Source organism: Neodiprion pinetum, chromosome 6 (genome assembly GCF_021155775.2).
Source record: "Neodiprion pinetum isolate iyNeoPine1 chromosome 6, iyNeoPine1.2, whole genome shotgun sequence".
Taxonomy (NCBI): domain Eukaryota; kingdom Metazoa; phylum Arthropoda; class Insecta; order Hymenoptera; family Diprionidae; genus Neodiprion; species Neodiprion pinetum.
The window spans coordinates 7547502-7560541 of record NC_060237.1 but is presented as its reverse complement, the minus strand read 5'-3'; the positions used below and the strand labels follow the sequence as shown (position 1 = coordinate 7560541).

Genomic DNA, 13040 nt, shown 5'->3' with positions numbered 1-13040 from the left:
AAGCAAATGTGTTTTCCGGTTCCGGAGGCGCGTATCATCAGACGCACATGGGGGAGGGAGCGGAGTTGCGGTGAAGGCGACGATTCAATTTCCCTAAATACAAATCCAGTCTCCATTATTCGATCTACTCCCTCATTGCGCAAATTAAGGGTTGCTCTCTGGTCTCGACCGCGTGCACATGCCTCGACACCCCGTCGCGCCAGACAAACGCATGGATTGTATTTACGGGTCGGACCTTCGAGGTTCGACCGACATGTGCGACACCCCGTTCAGTCACCCGTCGTCCTAGACCCCTCAAAGTCATAACGCAACAATATTCGGGGGGAAGGGAAATGAAGGGCAGAGTCGGGGGCTGAAACCGGCGGCATCGATGTCGGAACGGCGTCTTTGCCGATCTTGCTCCAGATCGGCATGTGCGTTTAAAAATATAGTTGTTGTGTTCGTTTTTCTTGCCTGGTGCAGCCTTTCGGAGGGTCAAAGGTGGCACGTTTTACGATACTTTCGACGGAGGTCTCCTTGGCGCCAACCTCCCTAGGACACCATCCGGGGTCGAACTATTGTCACCGAGTATTCGAGGGTGGCTGCCGACGCGTGCATGGATGACCGATTTTTCGAATGTTAGCGAGTCCTCGTTTGTCTTCCTGACCGTAATAAACTGTAACCGGAGATCATACGGACGCGGTGACACACGGCAAAAGGAATCCTGTGCTTCGCATTCGCGATATGGTAAGAGAGAAAAAAACAGTTTATCATTGCGCTGTGTTGTGATGTATGCGAGCACTTTTCGTTACCGATTTGTCATCCCAAAACGGATGTGTTGAGGAAAAATCGCCCCGAATCTTTTGTAGCAGGTCTGGAATTGTTTTTTTATTCATCACATACGTAGTGTCCAGGAAAATTGGCAGCTCGTTATATTCTTGAAATATTGTGTTTCAATGTTCCGTCGACCAGTAAGGTTGAACATTCATAAAAATTGTGATTGCTTTTAAAAACGAGAAATATAAAATACAGAGTACTGCGATAAATTTTTTAATTAAGCACAAAAAAAATCTGCAGCTAACTTTAGACGTTACAAATATTTGTTTAAAATTGTTTTAAAAGTTGAATTATGGAAATTTACTTGCTAAAGAGCTTGAAGAAAAGATTTACAAAGTATTCATTACTGTTTGAAATTTTCGGAACTCTTGAAGTAATACTTAAACATTTCTACGTTTACATTCCATCATATTTCGCAGGGTCGACAACAGGGGTAAACAAAAAGGACAATGTCAAGAGTGACTAAGTGAGTACTGAAAAATCGTGTCATCTCCAAGAGGGTATGCACGAGTGTTTGATTTATAAAATTTCTTTCTTGAATTGTAACATTGCGTGGAATACGAAAAAGAGGAACCGTGGTATAAATATTTACAATATCTCAGATCGAAATCCTTGACTTAGTAAAGTTATTTCATGCTATTCTCTCACTGCCCGAATAGTATAAACAACCCGTGTGTCACGCTCGAGTGTCTGCGGATGTTTGAAACTCGACATTTTTCGCATTCGCTTCGAGGAAAAGGAAATGGAAAAGAAGTCGACGGGAAAGAAGTCCTCTTTTCGTATCCTCCGAATATTCCAAATCACACAACCCTGCACCGGTCTAATTTATGCCGCTACGTTACAATTATATATTATACACAGGGTTGCACTATAATATACCCAACAGGATAACCCCTTGCGAATCGTCACGCCTCGAAAGATGCGACACAACACAGAAGCGCTAGTCCAAGTTACTTCAACGATTGCAAAACCGTACCCTGGAACTTGGCCAATTCCCACGCATTTATTCAACACCATCGCCGTTGCAATTGCGGTTCACAATCGGACGCGTCCCTCAGGAGTCGTAAGGACACGCGCCTCTCGTCCCAGAGATTCCCTGAGCGAAGTTAAACGGCTCCATTAGCCGTTAACCCTGCCAGCAAGTGCTTTTCACTTATGTATTAGAGTAATATTTGCGGAGGATTTTTTTTTTTTTTTCATCGTCCAAATACATTTACCGTCAACTTACAGTTAACGATCGACTTGGAGTGATTCTTTCTTATAAGCAAACGATATTCTTCTGAATCGTTATTGCTGGGTGAGAAAAATGGCATTAAAGGCAACCACAAATCTACTTGGAGTTGACTGATCGTATGCTGTTTCAAAGCTGGTCCAGGTCGATGTTTATGCAGGTTCGGTTCTCAAAGGGATATTTTAACACTTCTTTGTCACTTTTGGCTGACGTTTCAGAAGTGAATTGTAGTAGATGGGTATAGGCTGCTACGGGCGGTTAAGGGCTTCACGCTAGCTCGGAAGAAGAGTTGCTACCGAGTGACAATGCGGACTCTGTCCCGTACGTGGAAGTAACCGATACCTCTGCTCATTCTTGAGTGAGATGTGTTTCACCATACAGGAACGAAAAGTTTGACAGTTCCTTGACCGCGAGTATATTGTGCGTAAAATACTTGTACCATTCGTAGAATTTTCCAGCCTGAAAAGAGTCGAGATGGCAAGTAGTTGAGAGAGTGTAAAAATCACATATGCGGGAAATAAAAATTAAAACAGCTTATTCGTTTATTTGATAATATAAAAAAAAAAACACACGTTGAGACAATCAAACAAAAATACTCAGCCTCACGCTGACAACTGCATGCCTGGATATAATTGGACGTATACGGATGAAAAACATCTTACGTAAGAAAGTACGAACTGCAATAACTATCTAGAATTTAACCCGGAAATCTTTCGCTAAATAGCTACAATTGGGTAATACTTCTATTTCTCTTTTAAACCACCGTATAATAGTCATATTTTATCTATCACTCAGTGCGGTATACTTGGTTAATTTTCGCGTAATTGAAACGCTAGGTACGTTATAGAATAAATAAAATCTCTGACTCTCTGCTTGAAGAATTGCTGAAAGCTCTAAAAAAAAAAAAAATAATAAACTGTCGTACGAGATTTCACGTGCAGTAATTAATAACAGTTTTACAGTATAAACTATGTACACTCCTCTGCAGCGGTGTCGCCGATTTCGCTGTTCGATTTACGACCGCAAGTTTCGACCCGTCACCACGATTACTGCTGAGCTTGCAAAGCGCACCAACTTGGCTCAAAATTCTGTGTATCCGGTCGACCCCGATTATCGTCAAACCTGATACGCCCTGTTGTCAACTCCCGTCGTCTGCTGGGTGCCTATGCTTTCGGTGAAATTGACGATATCGTCCGAGGAATCGAAGCGACCTTCCGCGGAGTTGGTCGCCCGGTTCGTTGGCACGTCGTACCTTCTTTCGGATCGTGGAGTACCGATTTGCGATCCGACTATGTAGGTGTAAACGTTCTCGGGTTTAGACGATCTGTCCACCTGGTCAACGTAGTAGCCGTTGCTCGGGTCAAAGTTCGTCACGTAGGATCCACCCACGGATTTCGCTATGCCAGCAACGTCCGTGTATATCTGCGACACCGACGACAGCGAGCCTTTGATCGATTTGTAAATTTCTTCGGTGTTTTCCAGCTTGGCAGGATCCGGCAAATTCGCCCTCGTGTCCGCCTGCCGACCCTTGATCTTCCACAGAACTCGGTCCAGCGTCATAAACGGCATCTCGAAGACCAGGCTTATCACCGTCGACAATCCCAGGACGAGGACCAGGTTGCCCAAGAAGTCGTGAACCTGTAATTTTAAGGCAGTGAAAGATCAGTGTCGCGCTTCGGTCCGGTATGAAAATCGAGGTGAAGGAGAAAGCCGCTCACCACAGTGTAGGGCGTCACGTTTCCGGGTGCTCGGGCGATTCCGGAATTGTACAGTAGCACTATGAAGTGAGACAGATAAGCGCTGTACGTCAATCTGCTCAACGGCAGCCATCCAGTCCAAGCCAGAAGCCCGTTAATCGGACCTAGGATGAAACGGATTATCTTTGAAATCGTATCATCTGCATAAATTTCTTGAACGTTATCAACATCCCACCTGCTTTTCCGTTTACGCACGCGAATATTATCCAGGAAATTGCCAGTGCGAAAGCTGGCCTGTGAAATCCCGCGTAAAAACTCGCCTCCAGTCTGTTGTAAACGTGATCGGAGTAGTACATTCCTCGTGGTCCGAATACCGTTGTCCCTAATAGTACCGCTGTAACGATCCATCCGATTATCGCGTATGCCTGAGAAATAACGAAACGATGGTCGAGTTGCAGATAAGGATGCGATGCGTCGTACCAAATCAAAGATAGAACATTATCGCCAACGAAGGAAATATGCCCAGGGTATGAATTATAGTTTACCTTCGGTATTTGGATGGATAGAGATTTTGATTTTGCGAGAAAGTATCCAATCCCTATTCCAATCAAGTAAGATCCGGCCCTGGCGTACGTTTTCGTATAGACTTCCAAAAAGACATTGACCACGTCAGTTTGGCTGATAGAAGCAACAATCGTTAAGAAAACAAATTCCTATGGAAATGTCACACGGCTACTGAGTCGGATTGCTTACTCTTTGTAGTACAGCATTGTCCCCGTGAGTTCCATCGCGTAAGTTATGCTAAAAGGAACGACAATCGCTACGGTCAAACCGATCCCAAGAACAGCCCAGAAGATGGTGCCCCGACTGAACTTGAGCATCGGGTAAAGGAATATCGGTGAAAGCCAAAGTAGCTGCATGTCGACCGCCAGATACCATGACTGCGTTATACACTGAAGAGAGAGGTGAAAGATGTATTTTTAGCGAGATAACGGAAGTTTACTACTTACTATGTCTTCGACGGTGACCATGTTGTTGACGTAGAGCAAGTTGGCCCACCAATTTGCCTGGCAAGATTCTTTGGCCGCGGTGATCACAACGTCCCATTCCGGTCCGGAACCAAACTTGTTGTAGATCGTTGAGTAGAAACCAATCACCATTGCGTAAACGGGTGTTAACCTGACAAAGATAAGGAGAAAATAAACACCTGCAAAAGCCAGGGCAACGATCTGTTTTCGGGTCACCGCTCACCTCACGTAGCGACGAAGGTACAGCTCGAACAGATTTAAGGAGGAACCTCGGTTTCTTTGCTTCTGAGAATATTTTGTGTATGCTAGAAGCAGACCGCTTAAGAGGAAAAACGTGTCAGTTACGATGTTGCCGTTCAGCACCAAGAGCGTACTCCAATTCTCATGCATCTGCAGATTGATTTCACAAAATTATAGACACCCACTTTTCCTTCTGAAAATCACCGTCTTACTATCAGCGTAAACGTGGTGCGCCGGAAGCATGTATGAAAGAAAAATTTACAACGATCGAAACCGCCTCGGGTATTCACGGTACTGTTATTGACATATACTTTGACGAACTTTGAATAGAGTAGTTAATTTCTTACTCTGAAAATTTTTCGTAAAACGACGGCCTTTCACGATTCCAACAATATTTGTGAAAATTGAGTGTTTAGTAATGTCGTAAATGAACTCACGATATGTACGTTGCTGACATCCAATTGGACACCGACGATCGTGTAGTAATGCGTGTGACCGTAAATGATCCAGCATATACTGATGAATCTCAATCCGTCCAAGCACCCAATTGAATCACCGTTTCTTTTGGTGTTCAGCAAAGTCTTGCCATTTGTGTAAAACGAGAAGGAAGTGAGAACGACCTGTTTCACATCTGATACCGTGCAGAGAATTATGTAGTGCTTAAAGTAAAACGTGCGATAGGAAGGTGTGCTTTTTTTATTACTGTAATATTTCACCTTTCCGGTTCCCCTCGTACTTGTTTCTCGTAATCAAATCAAAGGCTGTGCTGGATATTGCAATCACTGCGAATAATATCAGGAGAGTACTGCAAACCGGAAGTTGTTATTAGGGGTTACTTGTTTTCGTCTTCTTTACACTCAGTTCTTACCAGTGGCGTGGTAAAAATTTCGACAAAGCGTTCCAAAGTATGTGCGTCACTGGGAGTTCACTTACACGTAAATCCAATCAGCTGTATCCAATTTTCTTATGGCGGTTTCAGCGGTGTGGCAGGAATTCTCTGTCATACTGACCTCCAGGTCAACTCTACCCTCCACCCTCAGAGGATCGAGAGACGTGTCGATCTTCTCTCGAATCTCTGCGTATGTGCAACTCGACGGAACGCACAAAGTCCATTCATATTTACTTGTAGTGCCTCCGATCCAGTCTGTCATCCCCTAAAAATCGGCACATGTCTGTAATAAGACGGTTATTTGGATCCTCGTTTCGAGCATTGGATAATCAAATTGAATGCCGTACGTACAGATGCCCGTGCGACGTTGATGAGAAGGTCCCCCAAGTCAGTTTCGTTCGAAGAATTGGCTCCGCGAAAAATCTCAAAACTAACCACAGCTGTGCAAGCCTGGCCGACGAATCCATTGGCATTTTTGACCCGAAGACACTCATCGTAGTTACCTAATTGCTTCACATTCCCGGTAATCAATCCCGATGGTATCTTCACCGAGGCGTCGTACACTGGGGACGAAACGTGGGAGTTTAACGATAATCGAGTTATATATTTATATGACATCAATATTTGAAGAGAAAACGCAGGCAATTAGAACAAAACGGGAACAATATCCCATGAGTTGTGCGATCCTACGAGTGGTGTATCTGAAAATAGATTTGTCATTACTGAGCTTCCGCGATATCGTTAATTTCTTGACGATTCGTAGAAGAAGAAGTAAAATGGATGATATTAGATAAGGGAATCGGGAACTTCCCGTCTTTCTTTTGATGTATTTTTTTTCCCCCTATTCTTTTCTTATTATTACTACGATCTACTTCCAAGGCATTTTTAATCCGTGCACCACGAGCGAGTGCATTGACCGATAAGACATGTAACGTTTATCCAATCGCAATTGCCTTTCGTATTTCCTAAGCATATTTAGTTGGGTCGAGAAGCACAGATTTGCTAAATATGCTCGACCTTTGAAGCATGGTCAACTTGACAAGCTGAGCCAAGAATATTTTTTCATTTCGTTAATATAATAACATCATTGCGAATCAAGGGTCACATATTTTACTCAATGAGATCACGGTGCGCGCTATTTACTTTTATACAATTTATTATATATCTCAATAAATTATATACACTATAAAAATCTATAATTGTTGAATAGATAGATTCTACAAGACTTTTTTCCTATTCGAAAACTGGTAATTACGAAAGTACGTGGTTTGATTTGAAATTGAGGTTGAAATACAATTTCACGCTAGAAGAAATCGACCGAATTTCAAACAGGTAAGAGCTACTTATTTAGGGTTTAATAAATATTTGCAATCGGGAATTTAAACCTGACATAAAATCACCATCAATGATAAGAGCATTCGAACGATAAGCTACGATAAAAGGTTTCCGCAGCACCTCGGCATATTATCTTGACTCCGTAATTATTTATATATATTTTTGTACTAGGAAATTGCCCGATTAGTTAGTTTTGATTTCTGTCCGATCCACCGAGATTCTCACGGCGTGTATGTACAGACAATTATTCACGGTCACACTTGAGTTTAATAAAAATGTCAAATTAAAAAATTAATAAATTTCTGTCACTATCGGCGGCTGAATGAGAGATAAAATCGACTTTCGGATTTGAACATATGTGTCTCCATATGTCCACCAAACGAATTCCAAAGTAAATTTGCTTTATTTTTTCTTTTCCTTTTTTTAGTAGGTACAGAAATTTCACGGTTCAACTTTATCTCCCTTCATCGCTAATTATTAACTCCGCTGCACCCTTAAAAAAAAAAAAATTGCCAGCGAGTTGCGACACTGGCAGAGCAGCAAAGTCGAGGATCGTCAAAGATGTGCATTACCACGCGTTGCGTCGAGATATCAACAGTCACAAAATAAATCGGATTACAAATACTACAATATGAGTAATTCTATCGCCACGCTTCCCAAAGCGAGATAATGTCTTCAGTGTATATGCACTGCATGATTTATATGTATGTTCGTAGCGATCTTTTATTCGATAAACATTTCCGACACGACGATATTGTGTACAGTTAGAGCAGTTACGTCAGTCATGCAGCTCTGATATTGCAACGTTGATCGGAGACGTCACGAATATCTGTGATTGATGGCCTTACAGCGGCAGAAGTATCTGCGTATGAAAGAAAAAGAAAAAAAAAACAAATTAAATCTCTCTTACTATAATGTGAAAGTTGGATACGAATTATTTTCCTGTAGGGCTATTACAAACCTGCCTTGACCGCAAAACGTCATTCAAGTAACCTTTTCAAGCATGAATCCGGTGGAATTTAGGACTAGTCAGAACTTTTCAACACGCGATGTAGCCCGTCAATAGCGTATTTCGACGGTTGCATAGAATAACCGGCTATCTCGAGTCAGGCTTGAAAAATTGGCTATATCGAGTCAGGTTTCAAAAACCGGCTATTTCGAGGATCGTTTACAAAACCGGCTATCTCGAATGTCATTACCAATTTAATTTAATGTCAATGCTAATTTAATGTCATTATACCGAAATGATAATCTTTCATTTCATCTCAACGTACGCCTGATGCTTTATACTTTGATTTCTTCATTATAATTATGTAGATAACCATACAATACGTAAATTCGCAAAACGGAACATGTTATGAATTTTGTGAGGCGCTGGCGAATTTCGTATTACGAACTTAATTTGCGGCCAAAAAATTTCAAAACGCGAAATAGCCGGTTTTTGAACTTTACTCGAAATAGCTGGTTACTCAAGCCTGACTCGAGATAACCGGTTATTCTACGTCTTTCAAAGGCTCGTTGCGAAATGTATTAGCATGGTAAACTTTTATCGATAATTGCCCGATGAGAGTCAAACGGAAATCGTGAACTTGCTCTATGCAACTATTTACAAGAGTACACATTTCCTTCGGGAATTTCGAATTTTTCTGTCCAGAGTGGTGTTTATATTATATTAATAAACGATATCGCGATCAAAGATCGTGCATCGGAAACGCATAAGCTTTAGGACGGCGAAAAATTGTTACGTACAACAGATGCAATTTATCCGGTTCACGGAGAAGGTCACATTGTGTCGTACGATGAGGGAAAATTTTTTCGAACAATCCAACAAATCTAGGCCAAGATCTGCGTTAATGCATAACCACACGCGATTCAAATTTAATGCGACACGTTCTTACACGGCTGATGATAAGTAGAAGCTCGTTTATAATATTCTCTGTGTTTTTTACATGCTCTCTTATTGCAGCTGACGTTTCTTCAGCCGTCACTTGGCTTATCGATGATTCGTTATTACGATGAATTCCGTTTTTCATTTACTGTAACTATAAACTCTATTGAAAAGCTAGCTCATTATATGAACACTTCATCGGACCGCGACCTACAATTTAATGATCCAACTCATTAAATCTGGTATTGAATGGCATATCGTCAAAAACAGATTCCCGGTTTCAGCTACTGTAGTGTTGCTTAATTAATTAAGAATGCCAGTATGTGTTCAGTTTTAGTTTGAAAAATGGCAGAAAGTGCAAAGTCCGTCACGCTATTGTTTTGGGTGAAACTATAATCAACGTTAACGTGTTTAACCAACAGAATCAATCGCTTGATCCGAGATCACGCGACTTCATTATATTCATTATGATTTTTCCATATTTTCAATCATACCCAATAGATAAGTAATTAATTATGCGAAATCGATATGTGGTTAGCACTCCGTGTATTCTATAGGTGTTTTAAAAATGTCTTCAGCCTTGGGTGTTATGCAATTACAGAAATATCCTCACCGTCCAGAGTACGCGTAACAAATTACAATGGTCAACAAAATTTCATAACATGGAAGATGCTTACTAATTTTTAAATACCTATCTACCCCCATTATAAAAACCATATTTATTTCATCAGGTCTAGTTTTTTTGTTACAGCTATTATCAGTAAAATTGAATGTCTATTGTCTTGACTGATCTTTTTTGATTCAGGGTATTTTATTATTTACAATAAATAGCAGTTAGTTGGTTATAGTAAATAACGATACACCCTGAATGAAAAAAGGTCAGTGAAAACGATAATCGTTCAATTTTACTGATAGTAGCTGTGACATAAAAACTAGATACGAAATTTTGTTGATCAGTGTACTGGAACACTGTATATAACCTAATTTTTGTTCACAAGAACTGTACTTTTATAAACTCTAAAAAAATCATGTCACCATAAAACTATTCGTATCTAAAATATTATAATATCAATTCTATTAAACTAAACCTTATTCCTAACATAATCAGTTAAAATTGTTCATGTTACACACGGAAAGTAAAATTTTGCTGACCAGTGTTATTATAGCTCTGTATCGCGACGTTATAACAGGCAATTATTTCCTCAAAGTATATGAATCTAGGAGTTATTTCTTTTTTCGGGAAACACACGCCGCCAAGGCTGACTTCTAAAACCTTCGGCATTATATTCGCGTCGGTGCGCAAACCGAACCAAGGAAATATATCGGTGCAGCGATCCGTTTATTATTTTTTTCCCTCCACCTCAGCATACCACATGGCTTTTACAATCAAACACGGACTTTTTCCCGTCCTGGTACAATCCGCGTCTGTACCTGCACAGTTTCATTTTCATCGATCATGACGTCGAAACGGTATCGCAATATCTCAAAGTGCGCCACGCGGTTGCTGATCCGTAACCAGAATGACCCGCGACATGATTTAAACCAGCAAATGTTAAAAAAATAAAAAGTCAACCGGACACCGAGGACACGGTCATACGCCAATGGAACGAATGCCATGGTAGTTGATGCAAACCGGGGATAAACCCGGCGTTAGAGAAACCATCGAACCAACTCACTCTGCAAAGCCCACGGTGTGTAATTTCCCAATGATGTAATGTAAACGGCACTGTCCCTGAGACATTCGGCCGATGCTGCATCGGTCGGAACAAGAGGTTGCGCCACGACATCGAGCAGCGTCACTTCCGGACGAATTCCGTTTCCTGCACAAGACTTTGTCAGGTAAGTAAAAATCGTCACGTATGCGGCGAGTATCGTCGTCGATTTAACGTGGCTCAAACGGCTGTTCGCGCCGCGTATCAATTTTCGGGTCATTTTTCGACCTCGGTAATCTTCTTTCACTTAATTTTCAAGAGGCGAGCTCTTTCATCCGTTTCCGCCCCTTTTCAGCCCACTGTATATCGATCGATTGTTCGCACGGCGTTGACCAAATATTAACGAACTTCCAACCGAACGTTCTTATTGTACTGTTCCGCGGGACAATCGGCACTGCTTATATATCGTCGACGGGACCGCGATTGCATAGACGGGGGTTGTTCATTCGTACGTTCATCGACGTTACTGGACACCAGCCTTCCAGTCGGAACGACTTCGGCAAACGCTAACGCTTATCTGGACTGAATGACTTCCCGGAGCTCGTGACATCGCCGAGGATCCCAATCACGGCTTTCCACCTGCGTAAATAACTTGCCGCTAAATTATATTTGGCGCGCCGCTGTACTTGAGTTTTCTTTCTTTCTTTTTTTTGTTGATTTTTTTTTTTGTGTTTGATACTGACATAACGATGGATAAGTCGGTAAACTGTAAGCCTATATTTGAATCAGCTTTGCGAATCGGCCTTGGCACCCCCTTACTGTCAGTATCTCTCTTCCATTTCCGTCGATTTGTTTTATTTATTTTTTTTTTCAACGATACAGTAGACGAAAAACTAACAGTAGCTATTACTAACGTTTGACGTCAAAGTACATTGTCCAGCCTTTGGTGATAGGTCAGTGTGAAATGAACTTACACGTCATATTTCGCGGAATTTTATTACGTTGAAGACTATTATTTTATTCTTTCGAAAACGCGGTTTCATCCTTCGTGCAGCGCGGTAAATGTGTGAGTGTGTTATTCTTACAAGACAGCGGAAGTCTTGGATTAATATTGCTAAACATTTTATTTGTAGACATTTAATAATCATTTTCAATTTTCAATGTGATAAATTCGTCGAACAGTTTACCGTTTTCCAAAAATTTATAATTGTCAATAGGAAGTATTAAAAAACTGGGTTAGACTCACCTAGAGCGATGTGTCAGTTCCATCGTTAACGAAGGTACGACGTCTTGGTGAGAAGACGTTTGCAATACACAATGAATTCGACTTGTAAGAACACGGCCGGTATCCGCTCATTACATGCATGCATTAATTACGTTCGTTAATTTTAACGTGAAAAAAAAACGGATGTCGAAGAGCTTCAATGCACGAATGCTGTAGCATATTGCCTCAAGTGGACGGCTTTCAAGTTTGACAATGAGTGAAAAGAAAATATTTTCGGCACACTTCTGGAATGCTTATTCAATTGCTATAATAACCCGCTTATAGGTCACCTTGCGTTCACAGCCGATACTTTCGAAGTATGATAGCATGTGATCTCATGTTCGTTTATTTTATACAGCAACATATAATCATACATATTTTTCATATATTTATTAATCTAATTGTTTCTTATACTCGATGTTTCTTAATCACACTGTTATGATCATATTCAATTTACAACATATAAACTTTTTGTTGTAAAAGTATGCGGATGTCACGAATATCTAGAAATTCAGTAGAATAAATCAATATATCTATATTTAATCTTTACGTATATCGTGATAATATAAGAATGTTTACAATTTTATTGATAAATAACAGTTGCTGCTTACGGATAACAGGTACAATGAAAAGTGATAAAAGCGAGAGAATTTTTTTTTTTTCCAAAGAAAATCGTTATCGTTTAAGAAAATAGCAGATTCCCTCGGAACCTGTATGCCAGGGAAATATGTGCAATAAATGATTATTAGTGTTTTCCGAACCGGCTGATAATTAAACACGAAACACAGTTTCTTTATCGTTCACATATTCCGGCAAGCTTATCTTGCTTGGTATGCACGGTTACGTGGATTTTTTCTTTAATGTACGCTATTGTACTATAGTCAATTTTTACGTGGTGCTGCAGTGCGGATGTAAACGCAATTGTACTATTCACGATTAGGTGTAATTCTTTTTTGTATATAGTCGCAGGTTATTCAGGCTTGGAGTTTATGAACGGTGA

General features: G+C 40.8%; 1 protein-coding gene across 3 annotated transcripts; it reads right to left on the bottom strand.

Annotated features, from left to right (window-relative positions):
• Window positions 1-2609: 2609 nt before the first annotated feature.
• LOC124221000 (nose resistant to fluoxetine protein 6) lies at window positions 2610-12140 on the bottom strand. 3 transcript variants are annotated; one of them, XM_046630546.2, is made up of 13 exons: window positions 12023-12140; window positions 10801-11415; window positions 6253-6464; window positions 5946-6166; window positions 5729-5817; window positions 5450-5643; window positions 4996-5162; window positions 4755-4923; window positions 4498-4697; window positions 4290-4422; window positions 3980-4169; window positions 3766-3908; window positions 2610-3685 (listed from the first exon to the last, which is right to left on the bottom strand). In XM_046630546.2, exons 2-13 carry the CDS (start codon window positions 11054-11056, stop codon window positions 3164-3166), a joined length of 2496 nt encoding a protein of 831 aa, XP_046486502.1. In that variant the 5' UTR covers window positions 11057-11415; window positions 12023-12140; the 3' UTR covers window positions 2610-3163. The 3 variants fall into 3 exon arrangements, with proteins under 3 accessions (XP_046486502.1, XP_046486505.1, XP_046486504.1); XM_046630549.2 differs by lacking the exon at window positions 10801-11415 and having other exon boundaries at window positions 5946-6184; window positions 12023-12138; XM_046630548.2 differs by lacking the exon at window positions 10801-11415 and having other exon boundaries at window positions 12023-12137.
• Between the last annotated feature and the right edge of the window lie 900 nt (window positions 12141-13040).